The 23,147-nt window shown below is 40.6% G+C and overlaps 10 protein-coding genes and 1 pseudogene across 14 annotated transcripts; 5 read left to right on the forward strand and 6 right to left on the reverse strand.

The window, feature by feature from the left end:
- The first annotated feature begins 204 nt into the window (after positions 1 to 204).
- On the forward strand, positions 205 to 9,021 carry Gdh (glutamate dehydrogenase, mitochondrial). 2 transcript variants are annotated; one of them, XM_030382535.2, is made up of 6 exons: positions 205 to 747; positions 5,934 to 6,368; positions 6,434 to 6,753; positions 6,982 to 7,186; positions 7,676 to 7,714; positions 8,348 to 9,021. In XM_030382535.2, the coding sequence occupies exons 1-6, from the start codon at positions 345 to 347 to the stop codon at positions 8,617 to 8,619; spliced, it is 1,674 nt and encodes a 557-aa protein (XP_030238395.1). In that variant the 5' UTR covers positions 205 to 344; the 3' UTR covers positions 8,620 to 9,021. The 2 variants fall into 2 exon arrangements, with proteins under 2 accessions (XP_030238395.1, XP_030238396.1); XM_030382536.2 differs by lacking the exon at positions 7,676 to 7,714.
- A 6-nt stretch (positions 9,022 to 9,027) lies between these two features.
- Positions 9,028 to 11,025, reverse strand: LOC115561931 (uncharacterized). Its single transcript, XM_030382546.2, has 5 exons — positions 10,795 to 11,025; positions 10,557 to 10,730; positions 10,084 to 10,452; positions 9,712 to 9,980; positions 9,028 to 9,647 (listed from the first exon to the last, which is right to left on the reverse strand). The coding sequence occupies exons 1-5, from the start codon at positions 10,826 to 10,828 to the stop codon at positions 9,378 to 9,380; spliced, it is 1,116 nt and encodes a 371-aa protein (XP_030238406.1). The 5' UTR covers positions 10,829 to 11,025; the 3' UTR covers positions 9,028 to 9,377.
- A 145-nt stretch (positions 11,026 to 11,170) lies between these two features.
- LOC115561935 (uncharacterized) lies at positions 11,171 to 12,400 on the reverse strand. The gene is made up of 2 exons (XM_030382556.2): positions 11,864 to 12,400; positions 11,171 to 11,811 (listed from the first exon to the last, which is right to left on the reverse strand). Exons 1-2 carry the CDS (start codon positions 12,137 to 12,139, stop codon positions 11,251 to 11,253), a joined length of 837 nt encoding a protein of 278 aa, XP_030238416.1. The 5' UTR covers positions 12,140 to 12,400; the 3' UTR covers positions 11,171 to 11,250.
- Positions 12,401 to 12,409: 9 nt separating this feature from the next.
- On the reverse strand, positions 12,410 to 14,177 carry LOC115561960 (cytochrome P450 307a1 pseudogene; annotated as a pseudogene).
- Positions 14,178 to 14,623: 446 nt separating this feature from the next.
- Positions 14,624 to 16,250, forward strand: Rpt2 (26S proteasome regulatory subunit Rpt2). Its single transcript, XM_030382538.2, has 2 exons — positions 14,624 to 14,791; positions 14,851 to 16,250. The coding sequence occupies exons 1-2, from the start codon at positions 14,789 to 14,791 to the stop codon at positions 16,165 to 16,167; spliced, it is 1,320 nt and encodes a 439-aa protein (XP_030238398.1). The 5' UTR covers positions 14,624 to 14,788; the 3' UTR covers positions 16,168 to 16,250.
- Positions 16,178 to 16,904, reverse strand: LOC115561938 (uncharacterized). The gene is made up of 2 exons (XM_030382565.2): positions 16,758 to 16,904; positions 16,178 to 16,604 (listed from the first exon to the last, which is right to left on the reverse strand). The coding sequence occupies exons 1-2, from the start codon at positions 16,845 to 16,847 to the stop codon at positions 16,251 to 16,253; spliced, it is 444 nt and encodes a 147-aa protein (XP_030238425.1). The 5' UTR covers positions 16,848 to 16,904; the 3' UTR covers positions 16,178 to 16,250.
- On the forward strand, positions 16,700 to 18,008 carry Polr3F (RNA polymerase III subunit F). Of its 3 annotated transcripts, none has more exons than XM_030382554.2 (3): positions 16,700 to 16,784; positions 17,043 to 17,441; positions 17,503 to 18,008. In XM_030382554.2, exons 2-3 carry the CDS (start codon positions 17,049 to 17,051, stop codon positions 17,989 to 17,991), a joined length of 882 nt encoding a protein of 293 aa, XP_030238414.1. In that variant the 5' UTR covers positions 16,700 to 16,784; positions 17,043 to 17,048; the 3' UTR covers positions 17,992 to 18,008. The 3 variants fall into 3 exon arrangements, with proteins under 3 accessions (XP_030238414.1, XP_030238413.1, XP_089112471.1); XM_030382553.2 differs by having other exon boundaries at positions 16,719 to 16,863; XM_089256345.1 differs by lacking the exon at positions 16,700 to 16,784 and adding an exon at positions 16,853 to 16,982.
- A 142-nt stretch (positions 18,009 to 18,150) lies between these two features.
- On the forward strand, positions 18,151 to 19,587 carry LOC115561933 (zinc finger protein-like 1 homolog). 2 transcript variants are annotated; one of them, XM_089256344.1, is made up of 5 exons: positions 18,151 to 18,437; positions 18,490 to 18,601; positions 18,662 to 18,855; positions 18,916 to 19,118; positions 19,182 to 19,587. In XM_089256344.1, the coding sequence occupies exons 1-5, from the start codon at positions 18,336 to 18,338 to the stop codon at positions 19,465 to 19,467; spliced, it is 897 nt and encodes a 298-aa protein (XP_089112470.1). In that variant the 5' UTR covers positions 18,151 to 18,335; the 3' UTR covers positions 19,468 to 19,587. The 2 variants fall into 2 exon arrangements, with proteins under 2 accessions (XP_089112470.1, XP_030238412.1); XM_030382552.2 differs by having other exon boundaries at positions 18,916 to 19,114; positions 19,175 to 19,587.
- Positions 19,518 to 20,534, reverse strand: LOC108649013 (uncharacterized). The gene is made up of 2 exons (XM_030382555.2): positions 19,946 to 20,534; positions 19,518 to 19,881 (listed from the first exon to the last, which is right to left on the reverse strand). The coding sequence occupies exons 1-2, from the start codon at positions 20,532 to 20,534 to the stop codon at positions 19,592 to 19,594; spliced, it is 879 nt and encodes a 292-aa protein (XP_030238415.1). The 3' UTR covers positions 19,518 to 19,591.
- On the reverse strand, positions 20,449 to 21,266 carry Muted (biogenesis of lysosome-related organelles complex 1 subunit 5). The gene is made up of 3 exons (XM_018106102.3): positions 21,115 to 21,266; positions 20,782 to 21,053; positions 20,449 to 20,718 (listed from the first exon to the last, which is right to left on the reverse strand). The coding sequence occupies exons 1-3, from the start codon at positions 21,134 to 21,136 to the stop codon at positions 20,548 to 20,550; spliced, it is 465 nt and encodes a 154-aa protein (XP_017961591.1). The 5' UTR covers positions 21,137 to 21,266; the 3' UTR covers positions 20,449 to 20,547.
- A 159-nt stretch (positions 21,267 to 21,425) lies between these two features.
- Positions 21,426 to 23,074, forward strand: JMJD6 (Bifunctional arginine demethylase and lysyl-hydroxylase PSR). The gene has a single exon (XM_030382539.2). It carries the CDS (start codon positions 21,530 to 21,532, stop codon positions 22,736 to 22,738), a length of 1,209 nt encoding a protein of 402 aa, XP_030238399.1. The 5' UTR covers positions 21,426 to 21,529; the 3' UTR covers positions 22,739 to 23,074.
- The last annotated feature ends 73 nt before the right edge of the window (positions 23,075 to 23,147 follow it).

Raw genomic sequence — 23,147 nt, forward strand, 5'->3', positions numbered from 1 at the left:
TGGGCCTTTCAAAAAAAAAAAAGTATAGGACGGTCATAATTTAGTTATTTATTTAAATTTCATTATATCACTGTTTGCTAGCTTTTGTAATTATCGATAGCTTAAATTTGCAATTTTCCCCACCGCCATTATGCGCGGTTTGATAAACGTAAATTCACCATGGTTCTGGTGAGAAATTTCCAATGAGAAAGCTTTCAAGGCTTGGAGCGCGCCGCAATTTACTCAGTTTGGAGCGGCGTCGAAAAGCGAGCGGTTGATTGTTAGCCAGCAGCAGCAGCAGCTAAGGAGCGGTACCAATATAGAATATTAGATTTTGTGTGTGCGTCGCATATCGTATATAAGTCATGTATCACCTGAAGAGTTTGGCCCGACAGGGAGCCATGCGTCAGCATGAGCTGACCGCCTTGGCGAAGGCATTGCCCACTGCTGTGCTTCAGACGCGCAACTACCAAATTCCCGATCGTCTAAAGGACGTGCCAACTGCGAAGGATCCCCGTTTCTTTGACATGGTTGAGTACTTCTTCCATCGCGGTTGCCAAATATCAGAGGATCGTCTGATCGACGACATGAAGGGCAAGCTGTCGCTGGATGAGAAAAAGCAGAAGGTGAAGGGTATTCTCATGCTTATGCAACCCTGCGATCACATCATCGAGATTGCATTCCCACTGCGTCGCGATGCGGGCAACTACGAGATGATTACCGGCTATCGTGCACAGCACAGCACACACAGGATTCCCACGAAAGGAGGTAAGACACACCACACCAAGCCAAACACAAACGAATATAACAAACATTTTTCGATACGCATTTCGGGTTTCCTTTCGCGTCTCTTTTGCTCTCCTCTCGCTATGTCTCTTTCCACATTATGTCTGCGTCTACCTTTTAGCCGGCATATTTGTTTTGGATTTTGTTTCGTGCTCTCGGCGTGTGGGAAACATCTTGCGAACTGTTGGCAAAAATCGATTTTTCTCTACATCTGATGCAGTTATTTCCTGCCTTTGGCATTATGTAACCAGCGCACTCGTGTCTCTGTCCGCTTACTAACTGTGTGTCCCCATTGGGCATCTTCTCTCCCGTTCTCTCACACTTCCCACGATTTGTTTACATTGACGCTGTTCCCGTGGTAAAGCGTCTGTATTTTCTTTACCGTTAGTCCAGTTGCATAAGCAGCTGGTAGGGCATTCCACGTGCCGCCAATTGATTTCCAAACCCTTCAAGTGTTGTTCACACGCCCTCATACGCCTGCCACGCCCCCCTAAACAACGAATGCTCGTGCGAATTAACACCAATTTCGATTCACCTAGCGCCTTGGCAAAAACAAATTTTCAATAATTTGTTGTTTTTGTCATGTTGCGCTTTGTCTGTATTCTATTTTTAATAACGCTATTTATTATTCCTTTGCTTTTGTATTTTGTTTTGTTTTTCTTTTTTCCAATCGGAAGAAGAGCAGTACAGCGAATAGTGCACAGTGTGACAAGCATGTGTTAATAGGCTCAACAAATAATTAACGAAATTTTGTTGTCAAGCACATGGGCCCGCCCCCTTTTCTATTTACTGTTATACAGTGTATAATAATAATAATTAATAGGCTAATATATGACGTCATTAGCTAGTTAATTGGGCTATAATATATCTTATTTTAAATATTTTAATTAAATATTTTTAGCGTATATAAAAATCTTTAAAAATTGTACGCGACACACGGTCTTATCAGACTTTAGCTAAGCCAAAAAAAAAGTAGACTAGAAAATAACAAAAAAAATACATATATATAAATTTGTGTCGTATCATAGTATATAATTGTGGACGTTATTTTGCTTGTGCCTATTGCTATTGATAGGAGACGACGCCCTCGGGAGGCATGTGGAGCATAAATCGACGAATAAGTGAACAACTTTATGATTTTATTGCCGATTTCATATAATCATTGAAACTGGTTGTAAACAAGTGTGACTTGCTCTTGCTGTTGCCAACCACATGCGCCTGTTAATGATGCCTTTAAATATTTTGATATTTCGATGTTTGTCTAATGGCTGCTAAAATTATAAGCATATATACTAAATTTTTATATTTATACTATTTGAATGTACTCGATATGGGTGCTAAATTGTTTAGCGGCCTTTTAGCGGGCACTTGAAATAGGTTCAAGTTTCATTACTCTAATTAATGTTAATTGCATTCAGTACAGTTAGCGAACGTCTCTATGTATGTGTCTGTCTCTCTGTCTGTGTGTGTGATTGTCATTTATTGACACAAAATGACTTCATAGCTCGGCTCGAATTCGGCAAAATACATTTTGCAGTTTATTCTCTCAACGCTTTGACGTCAAAAGCTAATCATAAAATAAAAGAGAACAAGAGAGTTTAGTTAAATGAGAAAAAACGATTTTTAAATACTCTCTTAAGGCTTAAATGGAATCCCTAACGACTTCTAGCTAATACATGATATAACTACAATATATGTACATATATAATATAATATTGCAGTATAGTAACAGCTCTCTTCTTTGTATTTTAACTGCAGAATTTGGATGTAGTAAAATCATATTCTTTAAATAATTATCACTAATAATTAAAAATTTCATAAGTTCAATTCTTGAGTTATACATAAATGATTTGATTTGATTTTATTTTGTTGTAAGGGAGCTCTCTGTCGCTCTCTGTTTCTATTTGGAAAGATTCCTATGATATTAGATAATATTTTTATAATATTTTCTTATTTTTATTTATTTTTTCTTCCATACTTCTCTTACCTGTTACATGCCTAATAAGAAATTGAAAGTACTCTTCGCAAAACAATAAAATAAAAGCGTATAAAAAGCCGAAAACACAAAAACCGGTTTTCGACGCGCAGCATTGGGTGTGCAAAAAAAAAAAAGAAAAAACTGTATCTCCGTCAATCAGCAAATTTAATTTTAATTTCTTGTGCGCTTCACGTGATGTGCACGTTGTGCGAATAGCATGAGTCACATGTTTCACACTCTAGAGTCTAGACACACTGTGCAGCAAGTGAATCGGGTGCTTGGAGCTGTCTTTATATACTTACAACTTTCTATGTCGTTGAACTGTAGGACAATTGGATTCATTTTATTTGCTAAATGTGAATGTAAAAACAGGCCTATACATATAAATGATATACATACATATGTATTTGTAATGGATTGACAAATAAATAGGACGTTCTCATTAGGCTGCTAACAGCTGAAATATGCATAGACCACAGCATAAAGCATATATGTACATATTTCCCCACTTTGATTACGTTCTGTGTTTGCTTTCAATTATCGAAATTTACTTGGAAATCAAATGATGTTTCCGCTGATAATCTAAGTAATGTAATAATATAGGCGTTATCAATACACGCCTTATGTACAGTAGAGGCTCGTTAAGCAAAGATTGTGTGACAGAGAGAGAGATAGAGAGAGAGAAAGAGTTGTTTACAACAGAAAAATACCGAAATTTTTGTTAAAAACAAAGTAATAAATAAATGGAAAAATATTTTAAAAATATGTATATAAATATTTGAAATGTTTTACGGAAAAATACTAGGAAAAATATATATTTTCAAATAGCTTAACTCTTTTAATTCATTAATAAAGAATATGAAAAAATACTATAAAATATATTACAAGAAAATAAACAAATTTTTTATATTGAAAAGACTCAACTTAATTTATTAAATATTCAGCTTATATGTAAATTTTGTATAGCTTCTAGTTTTGCTTTCCGTGAGTCGACTGTACTTGATATATCAGCATACATACATATATTCGATTTGTTTACAACATTTCTAATCTATAAGGCTACCATTCGCAATTTGTATTCAAATAAGTTGAGTCAATATTTAACTGTTGTGTGAAAACCTACTTTGTTGTTTGTTTACATGTTTTTGTTACTCAAGTGGTAAATATATCAGACAAACTCTCGATATTACCAGTTCCACCTCCCTCATACGATATGTCCATGTATTTGTTCACTTGTTCAAATGCTTCAATTGTGTTGCCCCGAATGCATTAGCGTTGGCTGTTTACAATTATTTTTGGCAGTTCACGACATGTTTGTATGTAAGTAGGCATACATACATAGCTCTCAGGCCATTTCCTGTGCTATCTGGATTCGACTATATCTTATCATATATGTATGTATATAACTTAAGATTTCGTCAGCCTACGCTAAAAATCCAACAAATATATATACATATGTATATATATCATATGGCTCTGTCAGCTAGTCAGCTGATGTGGTCGGACCCCCAGCGAGTCCAACCGGTTTTGTCTATGAATTTGCGATTGCTGTTGCCAATGGCACACAAACACACAAACGCAAACGTACTACTCATAGACGTGGCAGCATATATACGCCCTATACGATCGAGCCCCCAAAAAAGCAAAAGAACTTATCGCGCACGATTGTATAACCTATATAGTATATACCGCATAAGCACATACACACACACAGAGTTATGGGCGTATATATGTGTGTATATATAGCATTCTCTGTATCTTCTAGATTGGCAAGCTCTATGCATAAATAGATTTCTGCTATACGTGTGTGGTAGAACGTAGAACCATGAAAACAACATAAAATAGGAATCACGCGTTTGATTTTTGTTGTTTTATGTTTTTCATTATTTCAAGAAAATATTCGCCGAAAACAAGTAAACAAGCGTCTTGCTTTTCTTCAGTGTAGAGATAAAGCCGGTTATTATTAACGTATCTTGCATGGCCTACAACAGCAACGCGAGAATAAATAGAGCTGAAGTTTTGTTTTTAAGAATACAAAAAATGATGAAAAAAAAAAGTATTTTTGCGCTGTTGTTATGCGCACCAATTGTGGAATGAAAGAAAGAGAAAGGGCAATGGATGAGAAATAGCAAAGAAAACAGGCAACAGCGCATTGAGCTTTCTATTGTTGTTGTTGTATTTTTTTATTGCTTTGCAGAATTTGGTTCGTCAAGTTTTTGTTTGTTTACGCTGCAGTCCAGTGCCGTTACTTTAAGAAGCTGCACTGCTTGGCAGCGTAAGCAGCGCACCAATACATGCATGCATGCGTAAGTGTGTGTGTGCATGTATTTACAGCTGATAAGATTCTTAAAATGCCGAAATCTGCTGCGCTGGAATGCCAAAGCTCAAACGGATTCATGGTCAAGAAATCAAATTGGACGCTTGGCAACCGCATTTAATGAGCAAAAAATAATTTGTTTATTTTCTGCCGTTTTTTTTTTTTTAGGGGGCTTGTCTATTGACAGTATATAGAATACTTATACACACACACAACATACATATGTACATATGCATGTGCGTATGTTACATGTACATATGAGGCTTTAGATAAAAATGATTAAACTTTGTACCGGGTCATTCATATTTTATGGCTTACATCGTAAAATTGAACAACAAAATAACATTTATACATACATATTTATATGAAACGCACGCCACTTGTAGCTTGAGGAAGTTGCTTATCTAATCGTGCAGAACTTTTTTTTAAGATATTTAAAGATAAATGTGACAAACAAGATAAGCAACACATGAAAATACTTGCCCAGTGGACCCAGTTCGCCTTCAAGTATTACGCCATGGCTAGAATGCAGCTGCCAAATGCGATTATGACCCAGTTGCACGTGAGCAGGGAAATGCGAAGACAAATCGTCTCTCAGAAATCAACTTTTGCTTTCAAATAGGTACAGAAAAAGAAACGAAATATCGCATATGTTTTTTTCTTAGTCTATTCTTAGCGCTTTGCAATTGGATTTAGTCCAACATAATATAAACAAGACAAATGCAAAGCTGCTCAGACAGAAGGAATGTATGTACTTTTCTGTTCGATATAGTATACTTGGCTTAGTATAGAAATGGTTTTCAAGGCTTCATTGGGTGCCCAGGCACCACACCTGTCGTATACGTAATGCTTATGCAATTTGTTTTGTTGCAGGCATTCGATTCTCGTTGGATGTGTCACGCGATGAGGTCAAAGCCCTGTCCGCGCTGATGACCTTCAAGTGTGCCTGCGTCGATGTGCCTTTCGGCGGCGCCAAGGCCGGCCTGAAGATCAACCCCAAGGAGTACTCCGAGCATGAGCTGGAGAAGATCACGCGTCGCTTCACCCTTGAGCTGGCCAAGAAGGGCTTCATTGGCCCCGGCGTCGATGTGCCCGCCCCCGATATGGGCACTGGCGAGCGTGAGATGTCCTGGATTGCCGATACCTATGCCAAGACCATCGGCCACTTGGACATCAATGCCCATGCCTGTGTCACTGGCAAGCCCATCAACCAGGGCGGCATTCACGGACGCGTCTCGGCCACCGGTCGCGGCGTCTTCCACGGCCTGGAGAACTTCATCAACGAGGCCAACTACATGAGCATGATTGGTAAGTCCAACTGGCATTGCCATGGATTGGAAGACTTTCATCTAACCATGTTGTGTTTTGCGCAGGCACCACGCCCGGCTGGGGCGGCAAGACCTTCATTGTGCAGGGCTTCGGTAACGTGGGCCTGCACACCACCCGCTATCTGACCCGCGCTGGCGCCACCTGCATCGGTGTGATTGAGCACGACGGCACACTCTATAACCCAGAAGGCATTGATCCCAAGCTGCTGGAGGACTACAAGAACGAACACGGCACCGTTGTCGGCTATCCCAATGCCAAGCCGTACGAGGGCGAGAACCTGATGTACGAGCAGTGCGACATCTTCATTCCAGCGGCCGTCGAGAAGGTCATCAACAGCGAGAATGCGGGCAGACTTCAATGCAAAGTGCGTATCAAAGAGATACGAACAAGACTGTAGGCAAATGATTGATGCGGGCTCGATTCCGTTTGTTTTGAAGTAGAGAAACTTCCACTCTCAAAAGTCTTTATCAAAGTTCTTACTGATTGTAATGTAATCAAATGGATCCATGTCAATTCACGCAGCTAACAGTCTTGTTCATGATGCTTTTCCAGTACTTTTCCTTTATTAAATGCTTCACTTTTCCACTCACAGATCATTGCCGAAGCTGCCAACGGACCCACCACACCCGCTGCCGACAAAATACTCATCGATCGCAACATTTTGGTCATCCCCGATCTGTACATCAATGCCGGCGGTGTCACCGTCTCCTTCTTCGAATGGCTCAAGAACCTGAACCATGTCTCATACGGTCGCCTGACCTTCAAATATGAGCGCGAATCCAACTACCATCTGCTCGGTAAGTTGTTAGGGCCTTTAACTGTATAGACTTTGGCGCACCATCTGCAGTTTCTGCGCACACTATCTATCTATATATCTATCTATCTATCCATCTATCTATCTTATATATATAAGAATATATCATAGGCTTGTACGATCAATCATCCCATTTCATATAAAATTCATGTAAGGGTATATGGTTTTCTAAAATTCGATTATTATTTATTATATTTTATATCTATTAACTCGGGCCAGTTGCCTCAACCAAACCATGTAGAAAAGCAACTGCTCGGCTCGGCTTGACTCTGAAGCACTTGCTCTTCCCGTTTGGTTTCTATCGAAAGACACAAATCACAAAATTGAATATCTCAATTCATTTTAGTGCTCAATCCTCAAACAATATTCGTATCTCCAACTATTATGACCGTACTTTAATTATAATGCCATCTTAGTAATTCGTTGTTTATTCTATTTCTTCTTTTTTTCTGTTTCTCTATCACCAATGTAGACTCAGTCCAACAGTCAATTGAAAGAATTATTAACGACGGTACATTCTTATTATTAATTCTTCTTTTTCTATTATCCTCCTGAACCCACCATAAAAACAAAACAAATGCCTTTTACTGTTACTCATGATGTATACACTTACACCTACACACACACACATACACAGACACACGCCCATTAATTCTTGTTACCCTGTATAATTTAGAAAACTTTTCTGTATGCTCTATTACACAGATATATCTATATATAATTTTGTATATATATATATTTGTCTTTGTAGTTTTTGTTTTGTAGCTTTTGGAGTTTTCCTTTTTCTTTTTGTATGTTACGTTCCTTTTGTCAGCATTATCCGTGCCATCAATGCATTGACACAGAGCTTGAGGATCTGTTTAGATCACACCTGGATATCTCTTGCCAGCTCCCCATCCATTTACATACATATGAATAAATATATACATACACATCTTGTCTGTGCTCTAACTGTGCCTCCATCAGTGCTCTAACCTAATCTGTCTAGTTAACACCTTGGCGGCTGCTACTAACGTCACAATTATCCAGCATGAGGCATATTGAATTAATCGCTTTATTTGTTTTTTGTATCTCTCTCCTCTCTCTCTCTCTCTCTCTCTCTCTCCGTCGCTTTCGCTCATCTTGTGAAATGGCCATAATATAGAATCCGTACAAGAGTCCCTGGAGCGTCGCTTTGGCCGTGTCGGCGGTCGCATTCCCGTGACGCCCTCCGAGTCGTTCCAGAAGCGCATCTCTGGCGCCTCCGAGAAGGATATTGTGCACTCTGGCCTGGACTATACCATGGAGCGCTCTGCACGTGCCATCATGAAGACGGCCATGAAATACAATCTGGGTCTGGACCTGAGAACCGCTGCCTATGTCAACTCCATTGAGAAGATCTTCACCACATACCGTGACGCCGGCCTGGCCTTCTAAGCTTCGCAGCTAAAACTTAACTAGTTTATTAATCAACCGAACTCAACAAGCCAGAAACCATTAAGCATATGGCATCGCATCAGCGCACCTCCGTTTTTAGAAAATGTCACAAATGCAAATTAATTTATATAGATCGACAAAGGACTAGCTGAAGCTGAATTTGTTCAATTTTTTAACTTCATATTATGTTTTACATTAAGCTAAACAAAAAACAAAATGAAAAGCGAGCTTGCTTTTACAATGATTATTGTTGATTTTCTCTAAGTTTTTAAGTTAAATGAGCGTTAAAGTGAAGCAATTGCATTTTTCAATTATGTCTCGTAACGTACGAAACGCTCCGTTGCCGCAACTTTTAAAGTAATCAAATATACACATAAATTAAACAAAACAAATATTAAACAATTTGCGTTTTCTCTTTGCATTTAGATTTAATTAAAATTGACAATTGTCGTTGGCCACTAAATTAATCACAATATCAATTTTAGTCTTTCCATTACGTATACATTTTATAATTGATTGGAATGTATGGGAATACTACGATTTGTTTAGATACCAAAAAATATTGGGAGTTACACATAATACTATAAGTACACTTTTCATAATCGTTATTGCGAACGCTACAAAACAAATTACCTGGCGTAAATTGTGGAAGATAGTTTGTGGTCGTATATAGTGGAAAACTTTCAACTTAACTACTAAAAGATTGTTCTGTGCGTATTAACTTGGTGCTTGGTCCAAAATGAGTCCATTTCTTTCATTTAAATGGCCAAAGATTTGGGAAACAGCTGCTGTTTCACATAATCATCAATCATTTCCATGAGCAGGGCGCGCGTCACCTTCGGGTGCTGCAGCACATAGCCAAAGTCTTTCAGTTTCGTATTGTCCAGATTGAGGTGCTTATGATGCAGTTGCTCCTCATCCAAGTAGGGTGTAAGCGGTGTATTCTCAATGCCATTGTGTTGGCAAATATCGGCCCAGGGCGCCATGTGCTTATCATTGATTTCACCCACCGTGTCGCTTGGATACAGCTAGAGCAATGAATATTTAGTGATTAAATATACGATGAGTCATTTATCAAAACTGATGACATACCTTGGTCAAATTGGACATAACAATGCCAAAGTATTCAACATTGATTTCAAATATATCTACTAGCAACTCGCTGATGCTGCCCTGCGTAGACGCTGAGTCATCCACAATGTTGTAGACTTGTCCAGCCGTTTTTGGACTCTGAGCTAATTGCCAAATCGCAGCACACACATCGTTCACATGCACCGTGTTGAGACGCATCGCATCGTTCCACAACAGTTTCATTGTTTCACCCAGAAATTTGTATATGGCTGCTATTATGATGCGTGGCACTGTGGAGTAGTTATAGTATTTGTTATTTGTACAAATGTACAAAACACATTGTGATTGTGATTGTGATTACGATTGCGGTTGCTGACAACGACGTCGACTTACTTAAGTAGCGCTTATCACCAATGCCGTAAACAATTGGCAGCCGCACAATCGTATAACTAAGGTTATTAATCTGCGCCAACTCCTTTTCGACTTTAAGCTTTTGTTTGGCCACGCCCGTCCAGGGCTCTAGCTTGCAGTCTTCTTTCAGCGGCGTCTTCTCGCTGCTGTTCATACAGCCCGAGCTGAGCTCCACAAACCGTTTCACCTGCTGGCTGGCTGCCTCATTGGCACAGTTCATGCTCAGCTTGTAGATGCCCTCCTTATAGACAGCATCATCTTGGTTCGCACGCGTCTCGGCCGCACAGTTGATGACCAAATCCCAGCCTCGATTCGTTGTTGGGTGTGGTGCGAATGCCAATTTGCATGAGGCTGCAATACACAAAGGACCCCAAGCAACAACAAAAATGAAATAAAATCAAAACCTGTTTTAGTCTGTGTGTGCGTATGCGTGAGTGGGTTGCATTATTACATACCGGCATTAATTAAATTCGCGCTGAAAAACTCGACTTTATCATGGGCGAAAGCCTTAGTTTGCTGCTCATTCAGCCAGGCCATTTGTGGCGGCGTCTTATCAACAATTCGTATTTCCTGCGTCAGCTCATTCTTCAGCAAGTAAGTCACCAAGTTGCGTCCAATGAAGCCACAGCCTGCAGATACAAACGAGATAAGTCGCAGTTATCGCTCGGATTGCACTTCCCCACTTGCACTTACCGCCCAAAATTAAAACAGTCGGTTTCTCAGACATACTGCAGCGACAACAACGACGACGACGACGACACAACCAACAGCGTGACTATGACGAATGACTAGACTCTTGCTTCTGTATCGTTTCAAAACCTTTAAATTATATGTAAACGGGACGCGAAATCAAATACAAATGCAAGCGTCAGGGCTGAAGTGTTGTGTTCGTTCGATGAACCGATTGTCCAATCATACAGTTGTTATCGAGCTATAAACATCGCGGTCGCGCTCGCATTCACGAGTGAGTGGTTCATTTCGGAGTTTTTAAATTAATTTAAAATTTTTACACCATTTTATACCTTTTCCATTAGTTCAAGATCTGAGAATTGGAGAGGAATGTAGACGCTTTTTAAAGTATAAAGTATATATTTTCAGTTGTCCTTTTATCTATTGGCACACATGGTAAGTTTATATATATAAAAAGTATTAGCTGGACCACAAGTCGAATTTTGGTGCCTTAAATCCACGAACTATTACATCAGCTTGCCACCACCCAGTCGTTTCTTCTGTTCCTTTAATGCACTCTTCGACCTTGGCATCTGTTGAATTTAAATTCAAAATGGCAATGTCTTCATAGATAGTCAATTCCTTGCAGCACTGCAGCTCAGACTTGTCCGTCTCATGCAACAAATGCAAATGAACATTTTTACAACTACGGGGCAATTGGCTGAGAACTTCCCTAGGGAACAGTTTCCAAGTCTCCACCTGTTGATCTTGCTCGTTTGTCAATAGTTCCAGTTCAAGAAACACATTCGTAGTCTTTAGCTCTGTTGACCACAGCGTGTAAAGCTCCTCGCATGTGAGCAGCTGCAAAAGCGTTTGATTCATAGGCCCATCTGGCATGGAGTGCAGATCGCCATGGTATTTTGATATGGATGCGTGTGGTATATGTATTGTGTATGACTCTGATGGCATAAACCTATTATTTCCAAAAAGAAATCGTAAAGTTTTGACGGTATTGTTGCTCCTGAACGTTCGTCGTATAAGCTGAGAAAAAGATCAATTAAAATATATTCATTTACGCTTTGTTTATATTTACTTCTCGCATATTGCTGATGGCATCCTTGGTCTGCTTAGCCAATGATCGTTGTTTTTGTAGTTGATAGTGCTTAAACGATTCTTGCTTATTTTCATTTTGAGCATCATCATCCCATTTGTTCACATAATATTTGTATGCTTTATACACGAACGGAATTTGACTACGATGGAATAGAAGGAAGTCGAGTATGTTAATTACAAACTCCGCAGCGATGCCTGTGGTTAAGACGTCAACGTCTTGGAGTTTAAGCTCAACATTTTTAGGGTTCTGTGCCATTTATTTATAGTCTCGATAATTTCGCGGGTTTCTTTAGTAAACAAACTTAAGTTGTTTGGGTTAGAGATGAAAATGTGCATACTATCGCCACTTAGGAACTAGTGTGCTCTTGTTACAATATCGATATATGACGAACTTGAGTGGCAATCGATATCATCAGCAAAATCGAAGATCTGTGTAAGAATATTTATTTGAAATACATTTTTTTTATTTAAGATTTACATTATAGTGGTAAAAATAAAAATGTATAAATTTGACCGATATTGTAACAATTTTAAATTTTGTATTGCTTTATTTTATTTCGTGCCGTTAATATAAGTGGAAAGCAGTTTGCGGGTAAAGCTAAGCTAGCTGGATTAATTTTTATGTTCGTAATGTCTTGAGTGCTTATATTGTAACGTAATAAAATATTCGAAAGTAATATGAATCCAAATCCTCTAACTAAATTTTGTCCAATACATGTGCGTTTCCCTATACTAAATGGCAAAAAATGTGGAAGATTTTTTCTCAATTGAAACTTTGGGTGCTTCAGATTACTTTGATTGTCTATATTGCTTACAAAATGATTATCCTCTTCGAACTCTATGCCGGAATCAGAACCTTCAGACATTTTTCTTTTATCATCGGATGCAGATGCTTTCTGAGTATTCTTTTTGGAGCTTTCCTCTAAAAATCTTTCTGGGCAAAAATTCTGAGGGTTTTTCCAACTTTCTTCGCTCATATTGAGTACGTAGTTGTTTATAAATACGATTGTGCCCTTCATTACTCCAAATCCAGATATAACTGAGTCCTCAGTAGCCACATGAGGAACAATGGGTGATGATGAGTAGCGTAGGACTTCGAAGATTGTGGCCATTGTGTAGGGCATTAGTTCCATATCTTCTAAAGTAATACTTCGCTTTCCCTCATTTGAGACAAGATCGGCTTCACATTGAATATGTCTGCCAATTGCTGGATCTTTGGCTATATAGGCAAGGACCAGCATTATCAAGTTCCCAACAGCTGAATGGCCACCGATGAAGTCTTCCAGCATAAATATGATTGTGTTTCGGCACATGTTTTCGTTCTCAATCAAACTTTTCAACAATGCATCGGTGAAGTCGGTGTCTGGCTCCTCAGGATCAATGTTCAGCTCTCGATGCTCCAGAACGCGATCCAGAATGAACTTGCGAATTGTTGTCGACCAATGTGCAATGCGATTTGTGTGCTGTCTGTAAAATGGTGACAGCCAAGGCAGAAAATCCAGTGGATGTCCTTGATTGATTTCCCAAAAGATTTCGTCAAAGAACCAAACAATTTTCTTGAATTCCTCGTCATCATATTCGAATCGCATTGAGCACATATACTGGCTAAACATATTCGCACAGGCTGCATTTAAGATGGGCTTCAAATCGACGGACTGTCCAGGTAAAATAACTTTCTCCAGCTCGCCCAGTAATATTTCAGCTTCTGCACATCCAATCAAGGACATCTTAGAGAAATATGACGACGATTCTCGGGGGGAGCAATGACGTCTAGCTAAATTTCGTCGTTTTTGCTGCAATTGTGACCATTCGCACAAAGCCAGGGAGTTATTACGGTCACCTCCAAACAGTTTATGATAGCGTAGGAAATCCGGACGGCCACCAAAGAATTTACCATTCTTATTAAGAACTTCTCGTATCAGATCCAAGTTGTTTACGACAAGACAGCGCGTGTGGCCAAGTGTCAAAGAGTAAATGTCGCCATAACAATTTGCCAATGTTCCGAATCCTTTGAAGGGATTGTCGAACTGGCCAATTATATCCAAATTACCAAGAATGGGCCAAGGATGCGGGCCAGGAGCTTGCTTGAATGCACGTTTAAGTTTTTTTCCATTCGGCAAAACAATTTCCACAATTGCTTTTCTTTTGCATTTAAATAATATTAAAATATAAGACGATACGAACAAAATCAGGACAATTGTGATGAATAAGTATAACACATTGAACAACATGTTGATATGCAGGCAGAGTATGCACGTATCTTAAATGAGTTTAAAAATAAATACATTAAGAACAGGTGGATCAGCAGGTGTCTCAATTAAATATCTGTTGATAATTCAACTACATACATATGTATATCCAATTGCTAAGAAAGGCATACGTTATAAGTATCGCTTCTCTGTGATTGACACTTTTTCTATCACAAAATATTTATTGTAGTTACTAGCATTTTAGCTAACTCTTAAACGATCTCGTTATGTCGGCTTGTAATGTCCTTACTCTTCGTGGTGAATATGTTGAGTAAATTGTAACTTCTGTAACGAGACGCTATGTTAACAGCGATGCCATGTTAAATAGTGAACCTTAGCCTTAGATAACACTATTCGCTAGCTGCTCATCAAATGTTTCTAAAATATATGTGTAAAAAATAAAAAGATGCCCAATTCGTATAAATACAATCAACGAACACTAATGGGACTCATTTTCTTTGCAAAGTTAAATTTAAAATAAATAGTAGGCGCCAGAATTTGATTCTCGTGCTATGCAACCATGGTTGACATGGAGTGTACACACTGGCATCGTAGCCGCAGCCAACTTCAAGTCGGTTATGACTAGTAAAAATCTGTTTGTGTTGCCGACAGACTAAATTCATTTTCATTTGAAGATATTTAAGTAAAAACGTAAAATGGTAAATTAGCTCGGAAACGGCTGGGACTTTTAAGTTTATTGAGTGCTTTGTTTTTGTAGGGACAAAATCAGTCGGCACAGGGTGGCACTGGAGACAAGAAGGATGACAAAGACAAAAAGAAGAAATATGAGCCACCAATTCCCACTCGCGTTGGCAAAAAGAAGCGTCGGGCAAAGGGTCCAGACGCAGCCATGAAGCTGCCACAAGTGACTCCTCATACTCGTTGTCGTCTAAAGCTGCTCAAATTGGAGCGCATCAAGGATTACTTAATGATGGAGGACGAGTTTATTCGCAACCAGGAACGACTGAAGCCACAAGACGAAAAGAACGAAGAAGAACGCTCGAAGGTTGATGACTTGCGTGGCACACCAATGTCTGTGGGCAATTTGGAGGAGATTATCGATGACAATCATGCAATTGTATCGACATCTGTGGGCTCGGAGCACTATGTTAGCATTCTCTCCTTCGTCGACAAGGACCAATTGGAGCCTGGCTGTTCTGTCCTATTGAATCACAAGGTTCATGCTGTAGTGGGTGTTCTCAGCGACGACACAGACCCCATGGTTACGGTCATGAAACTAGAGAAAGCGCCACAAGAAACATATGCGGACATTGGTGGGTTGGACACTCAAATTCAGGAGATCAAAGAATCTGTCGAGCTTCCGCTAACTCATCCTGAATACTACGAAGAAATGGGCATTAAACCACCAAAGGGAGTTATTCTATATGGTCCCCCGGGTACGGGTAAAACGCTTCTCGCCAAGGCCGTTGCCAATCAGACCTCTGCGACCTTCTTACGCGTCGTCGGCTCAGAGCTTATACAAAAGTACTTGGGTGACGGCCCGAAGTTGGTGCGCGAATTGTTCCGCGTTGCAGAGGAGCACGCGCCGTCCATTGTCTTCATAGACGAAATCGATGCAGTGGGCACAAAGCGTTATGATTCCAATTCAGGCGGCGAACGTGAAATTCAGCGCACCATGTTGGAGTTGCTGAATCAGCTAGACGGTTTCGATTCTCGTGGTGATGTCAAAGTCATCATGGCAACGAATCGTATTGAAACACTTGATCCAGCGCTTATACGTCCGGGACGTATTGATCGTAAGATTGAGTTCCCCTTGCCCGATGAGAAGACCAAGCGACGCATTTTCACCATACACACATCGCGCATGACACTCGCTGAGGACGTGAACCTGAATGAGCTAATTATGGCCAAGGATGATCTTTCCGGTGCCGATATTAAGGCAATTTGCACAGAAGCAGGACTGATGGCATTGCGTGAGCGTCGCATGAAGGTGACCAACGAGGACTTTAAGAAATCAAAGGAGAGCGTTTTGTACCGCAAAAAGGAAGGCACCCCCGAAGGACTGTATTTATAAGTCAGATCAATTTTTGAGTTAACATATATTATAATTCCTAATCACACACAAGCATTAAACCAGGATAATCTTAATCTATCAAATCATTTTCCTTGTGATTTGAACAAATTTGTTGTTGTGTGCAGTGCATCGGCGCAGTGTTCTAATAAATTGTCTACATAGGCATTTTGTTTTTCGGATACAATGCTGAGTGGTTCACTTTGATGCTCCAAATACTTGAAGTGGGATTTGTCTGTAGCTTTTGCCAGCTTCATTTCCTTATATGCCAGGTGCTCCTTTGCCAGATTTTCGTCAACATTTGCTTTTGTTAATGTATCGTAGAAGGCTGATAGTTTAGTTAGTTCTATGCCAGTCTTTAGTCCATCTGCATAGCCTTGGTCAAAGCTGCTCTGAAAACTTTGTTCGCGTCCATCCGCAATTCCATCCGCATAATTAATCTGCAAGCAAAATGTTTTATTTCAAATGGTACGATGACAGCTGATTTTATTAACAGTGACTGGCACTTAACAGACTGCTTCTTCTTTATTAACAGACGCTGTTCGTAGAATCGACAGCCAAGCAACTCAGTTCAAAGCACGCTTTTGTCTTACCTTTTCTACTTTTTCCTGGATTCGCTGGTAATTATTTCTGTTGACGGCTTTAAAATCGGTTTCGTCATCAGAGCTGTGTGTTTGTGACATTTTAGCTTTGTAAAACGTAAGTGATTGTCAAGACGACGCACCACAACTATGTTTCGGCTATAGAAAACCAAAACATTTGCGTAAATGTGTTTCTAGAGCTTAACAGCACAATATCAGTGTTGCTCCTCATTTAAAGTAACTCCACATGTCAGAAATATTTATTACCATCAGACCATGTAAACATTCCGTTTACAGATCACAATGGCAGCCGAGGTCGCTCAACTGTTGCTGGCGGTAATCCAGGGAATACCAGGAGGAGCGACAAACGATGACCTAACTAAAGCGTTGTCAGATATGCCCGCAGCCTCGCGGGTTGAGGGTCTAAATGTATTATTGAAGCAAGGTGGCATAGAGATTTTGAAGAAAGGAGAGAAACTCATTTATCGTGCCAAGGATCCGGAAAAGAAGAGTGCACTGCCCAAAGATGCTGATAATGAAGAAAAGGTGGTCTATAGTATAGTGGAAGAAGGTGGTAACAAAGGAATTTGGATACGTGATATACGCATGAAGTCTAATTTGAATATGACCCAACTTAACAAAATTCTCAAGAATCTGGAAACCAAGAAACTTATTAAAGCGGTTAAATCTGTGAAAGTAAGTAAGTTATTGATATCTATAAAATCCGAACTAAACAATTATAATTTACATATATAAGGCAAGCAAAAAGAAAGTCTATATGCTGTATAACTTAGAGGCGGATCGATCTGTGACAGGCGGTGCTTGGTATCAGGACCAAGATTTTGAGGTCGAATTCGTAGATGTGCTGAACCAACAATGCCTGCGATTCCTCCAAATGAAACGTGAGAGTGCCGAGAAGAAACGCGATGGACCACTGGCGTTTAAGCAAATGTCTTGCTGTACTGTGAAGGAAGTACACAAATTTATATCGGATTTGGGTATCAGTAAAGTGAATTTGGACGAGGATGACTTGGAGACAATATTAAAAACCGTTGTGTACGATGGTAACGCGGAACGCATTCTACAATCAGATGGCACGTACGTCTATCGTGCGGTCAATTTACCTCTGCCGGCCCCTGGTTTTGTGCAAATGCCGTGTGGCATCTGCCCTGTGATTAAAAATTGCTCCAATTGTGGAGATGTGACCGCTATTAATTGCCAATATATGAATGAATGGTTAGATTAAATATGCGAAGAACTAAATTTTCTGTTATTGCTGTGTTCATTTAAATTTATTTAGCGCGCCTTCGGTTTTCCCATAGGAGGCAGCTACACCCAGCTTATCGATTAATCGTGAGTTCGATAAACTTTGTTCGGCCTGGAAACAGTAGAAATACGTGGCTGCCGATTCTGTTGCTGTCTCCACAAAAATTCCAGCAAAAGCTAAGCACAAAATTAAAATTAATTTAAATATATATTAAATATGCGATAAAACAACTAAACGCCGCCTTTTCGAATTACAAGTATCAGCCTAATATCTCTACATAGAAACACGACAAAGAACGACAATAACTACTTAGCCTACACAAAATGGGACTTTGCAAGTGTCCAAAACGTTTGGTGACAAACCAATTTTGCTTTGAGCATAGAGTCAATGTCTGTGAGCACTGCATGGTTCAGAGCCATCCCAAGGTGGGTTGATACATGCGTTATGATATTATCCCTGTTAATCAATTCTTTGCAGTGCATAGTGCAATCGTATCTACAATGGCTACGTGATAGCGACTATATATCCAATTGTACGCTCTGTGGCACCGGCCTGGAGCAGGGCGAATGTGTGCGCTTAGTGTGCTACCGTATGTAAAATTACAATTTCTGGAAAACCACCATTTTCAACGAGATGGTTTTCGTTTTAGATGTTTATCACTGGGACTGCTTAAACGCACGTCAAGCCAGTCTGCCTGCCAATACAGCGCCTAGTGGCCACCAATGTCCGAGTTGCAATGTGGAAATTTTTCCCACATCGAACCTGGTGTCACCAGTTGCAGATGCACTCAAACATTATCTGTCACAAGTGAACTGGGGTCGAAGTGGATTGGGCCTTGCGTTGGTAAACTTCGAACTGAATTTCATATCACGCTCATATATTAATAAAAAATTCGACTTTCAGCTTTCAGATGAACAAAACAATAGCTTCAAGGCAAAAGCGATTAATAGCCAATCGGCTGTTCCCAATATTACCAAAGTGCATCATCATTCCTCCGGCGAGCGTGAGCGCATGAAACCGAATGGAGGTATTGATAGCTCCAGTCCACATTCCGTGCTGCTAATGGATGCCTTTAATCCGCCTAGCTCTGGTGACATACATGGTCTGTTAAAGATCCTACGCTAATATGTGCTTCTCTTAAACAGACTTAATTTATCTTTAGGAACTAGCAGCAGGCGTCCCTTGCTGCCCCGACAGCCGCCGATTGGCGGCACCGATCGCGATGATAATAAATATCAACGCCGCTCGCCGGCCGAGCTATTCTCCCGTTGGACGCGACGCTTTTATGCACCATCTTCGCGTCCGCCGTGGCGCCGCACCTGGTTCTTGGTACTCAGTGGCATTTTGGCCTTCATTCTGTTTGTATATATAATGGCAGTGCTGGGTCGCGGCGGCAACGATAGCTTGGATGACAGCTGGAATAATCCAAACCCAAAACAAAACCACTACGAATAAGCATATATATGTGTGTATCGCCTCATCGTATATCCGAAGAGTCCTTCCCCTTGTTAAAATCAAAACTTATTTATGTAACCTAAAATATTGCAGAAGAAAACTTAATACTAAGCTTTCTAACGTTTTAATCAACATGCGGCTTTTGCAAAATTTGTACACCACTAGCCTTAGGTGAATTTGGAGCTTTACGTTTGGGCGCATCCAAGACCTCGTCGTATTCGTGTAGCTTTTTGGCCAGGAAATACATCTCGGCCAGCGCTATTACCAACGCGACAATTACGCCCAGTAAAATGCGGAAACCAAAAGGCAGTGGACCAACCATCAAATTAACACCAAAGAATCCAAAAGTAAATCCAGCGGCCACCGAGAATATGAACTGGGCCACAGCTATAATTTGCTTATTAATACTTTTCACTGAAAGAGAGAAGGATTCACAATTCAACAATTAAGTGTGAAATGATAACATCGACCAACTTACATTGGTAGGCCACTGTGTCCTCGGGAATATGCTTGAGTGTGGCATCAACATTTTTGGTCATTTTATGATACTCGCGATTTTGTTGCTCATCCCGCAGCCGCTGGCATCGCGCCTCCAGCTCGGGATTGCGAGGTTTGTACTCATTCTCCGGCAATATGAGCTCGCAACTTTCAATTAACTCATATAGAAATACATTAGTTATATTCTTCTTACGTAGTTCGATCAAAATTGAGTTAAGGATGTGCAAATCGTTTAGATATAAAAAGTCGCCAGTAAGAGGCTTCTTTTGTTCCTCCTCTTCCTCCTCCTCTGGCAATTCATTAGTTTCTTGAACGTTCGAAGGCACATCTGGTAAATTTGCAGTCAGTTTGTTCAGCAGCTTTACATCGATTTGTGGTCGCTTACAGACTACTTCATCATCTCTTATGATTTTAGTACTATTGGCTATGCTATATCCGTTTTTCTCTAGGATTTTAGCCAAATTAGCAGGCAGCTCTTTCAAGTGTTCCTTCTGCTCGCCCAGGAAGTCCAACAGTTTCTTCGATGGTCGTAGTCGAACGCGAGTGTCCACAATAGTTGACTTCAGCATGTTGTATATATACTTATTTGTTAATGTTTAACTTTAACTGCAAATCCGAATAAAGTTCGGCGATTTCCTCCTCTTTCTCCAAGAACGAATTGTCAATGCGTTTGTAGTTGTGTTGCAAATTGTTCAGAAATTCCGCTTTACGTTGCTCACGTGCTCGTCTTGCGTCCTGTAGCTCAACGCTGGGCTTTATATGCAAAACGAAATGTTTAAAAACAGGGTTTTCTCCTTTTTTTAAAAACATACTTACTTTTCGCTCAACTTTGGCCTTCTCTAGCAAGGTGTCAACGCCGTTCAGCAAATTGTTAACAGCTGTTGAAAGTTCGGTAAGTCTTTGGTTACCTAATGCAATGCAGCGCTCGGAGAGATCGTACTTTAATGAACCCACAATTTCGGTGACCTGGAAAAGGTTTTCGACTTCGCTATCGTCGCGTTTCTGTTCAAAATTATCCAAGAATCTGTCGATTTCGCCGTTAACAAATACGCGATGGTCTAAAATGCGATGCGGCACTTTGTATAGCTCTGAAAGTGTCAAGTTTCACTTGAGTACGTCTTCCAGGTATAGCTCTGAAAAAACACGTACCTCTCCCAACCTGGCTTATCATTATTTTTCTTCACAAAACACCAAATTTTTTACATCTGTCACATGAGTAGGTCAACGATATACCAATCAGAATCGATGTGTAGATACGATGCGATAAATGTAATATTTGCCATTGATGATATTCCCCTTGATAGTTTCATTACAATATTTAAAATTGAATCTATAATGGGATATATTCCAAGGTAATATGATTTACAATATAGTAAAATTATTGCAATTTAAGATGCAATTATGAACTGAAATTATAATTTGTAATTGTTTCCCGCAGAATCGCGATTTCAAATGTATGTATATCGATAGTTGCAAATACAACCCATCACAGCAAACGCGACGTGCAGAAAGTCATCCACCATCTGCGGATCACAATTTCGTTAATTTTTCTAATATTCCCACCATGAGTGAAGAGTTTAAACTGCCAAAGCGGTCACGTAAGCGTACGCGTGATGTAAAACGTAAAGCCCGCCCTGAGCTCGATGGAGAAAGCGCATGGATGGCGATGCGGTATTTTGAGAAGTTCGAGCCATTTTGGGACTTCGTGGATAACCTGGAAAGAATCGACTATAAAACGGTAACATGTGAGGAGTTTATTGAAAGGTTCGAACGCCCCTATCTGCCCGTAATAATAACTGGCTGCGCAGACGGCTGGCTGGCGCAGGAAAAATGGACACTCTCCCGCCTAGCGAAAAAATATCGCAACCAGAAATTCAAGTGCGGCGAGGATAATGAAGGCTATAGCGTTAAAATGAAAATGAAGTACTACATCGAGTATATGCAAGCGACGCGGGACGATAGCCCCCTCTACATATTCGATAGCAGCTTTGGCGAACATCATCGTCGGAGAAAGCTGCTCGAAGATTATACGGTGCCTAAATATTTTCGTGATGATCTCTTCAAGTACTGCGGCGAGGAGCGGCGGCCGCCATATCGATGGTTCGTCATGGGTCCGGCTCGTTCCGGCACCGGCATTCATATAGATCCGCTGGGCACCAGTGCATGGAATACTCTAGTACGTGGCCACAAGCGCTGGTGCTTGTTCCCCACGCACACGCCTAAGGATCTGCTCAAGGTTACTAGCGCCATGGGAGGCAAGCAGCGAGACGAGGCCATCACCTGGTTTAGTACCATTTATCCTCGCACTCAGCTGCCCTCGTGGCCACAGGAATACAAACCCATCGAGGTGCTCCAGTGTGCTGGCGAAACGGTGTTTGTGCCCGGCGGCTGGTGGCACGTTGTGCTCAACCTGGACGACACCATTGCGATAACGCAGAATTTCTGTAGCTTTACGAACTTTCCATGTGTCTGGCATAAGACGGTACGAGGTAGACCCAAATTGTCAAGGAAGTGGCTACGAGTGCTGCGCGATCAGCGCCCGGAGCTGGCCCAGATAGCCGAAAGTATTAATATAAATGAGAGCACAGGCTTCGCCTCCGATAGTTCAAGCAACTCTAGCTCATCCTCGTCGTCCAGCAGTTCATCCTCAGACACGGACGCCGACTCAAATACGGACAGCGGCCAGGAAAGTCTCACGGCAAAGAAAAAGAAGAAGCGGCGAATGGCTGGTACCGAAGATAGCGTCAGTGCGACGGTGCCCTCGCGCTCTTGATGTCGGCACAAAGCGAAAAGAAACGGCCTCCTGCTGCGGCTGTTCCACCGTCAACTGTTTTTCTGTCGCCGTGTGCCACGTTGTCAAAGTCCGTGTGGTCAACAATCCTGCCAGAACAGCTAGCAGGGCTAATCCAGAACCCAATCAAACCCTAATTCATGTTTTAGAAATATTTTTCTACATAGACAAGTAATAAACCGTGTTGCCGTTAGCAGCTTAATGTTAGCTCCAATAGTGTACTTTATGTTTATTGAAAGCCAGTTGATCCGCCAAGGATAATTAGCCAACGACTTGAATGCGACATAAATAAATTCAATATATTTGTAAAAACTGAAATGATGTGCTCCAATTATTTTAGTCTATACACCTAGCAGAAGAGTTCTTTAAAAATGCAGTCGATTTGCTTTTA

This window comes from Drosophila navojoa, chromosome 2 (genome assembly GCF_054131105.1).
Source record: "Drosophila navojoa isolate 15081-1374.11 chromosome 2, UAZ_NAV_1.0, whole genome shotgun sequence".
NCBI classification, from domain to species: domain Eukaryota; kingdom Metazoa; phylum Arthropoda; class Insecta; order Diptera; family Drosophilidae; genus Drosophila; species Drosophila navojoa.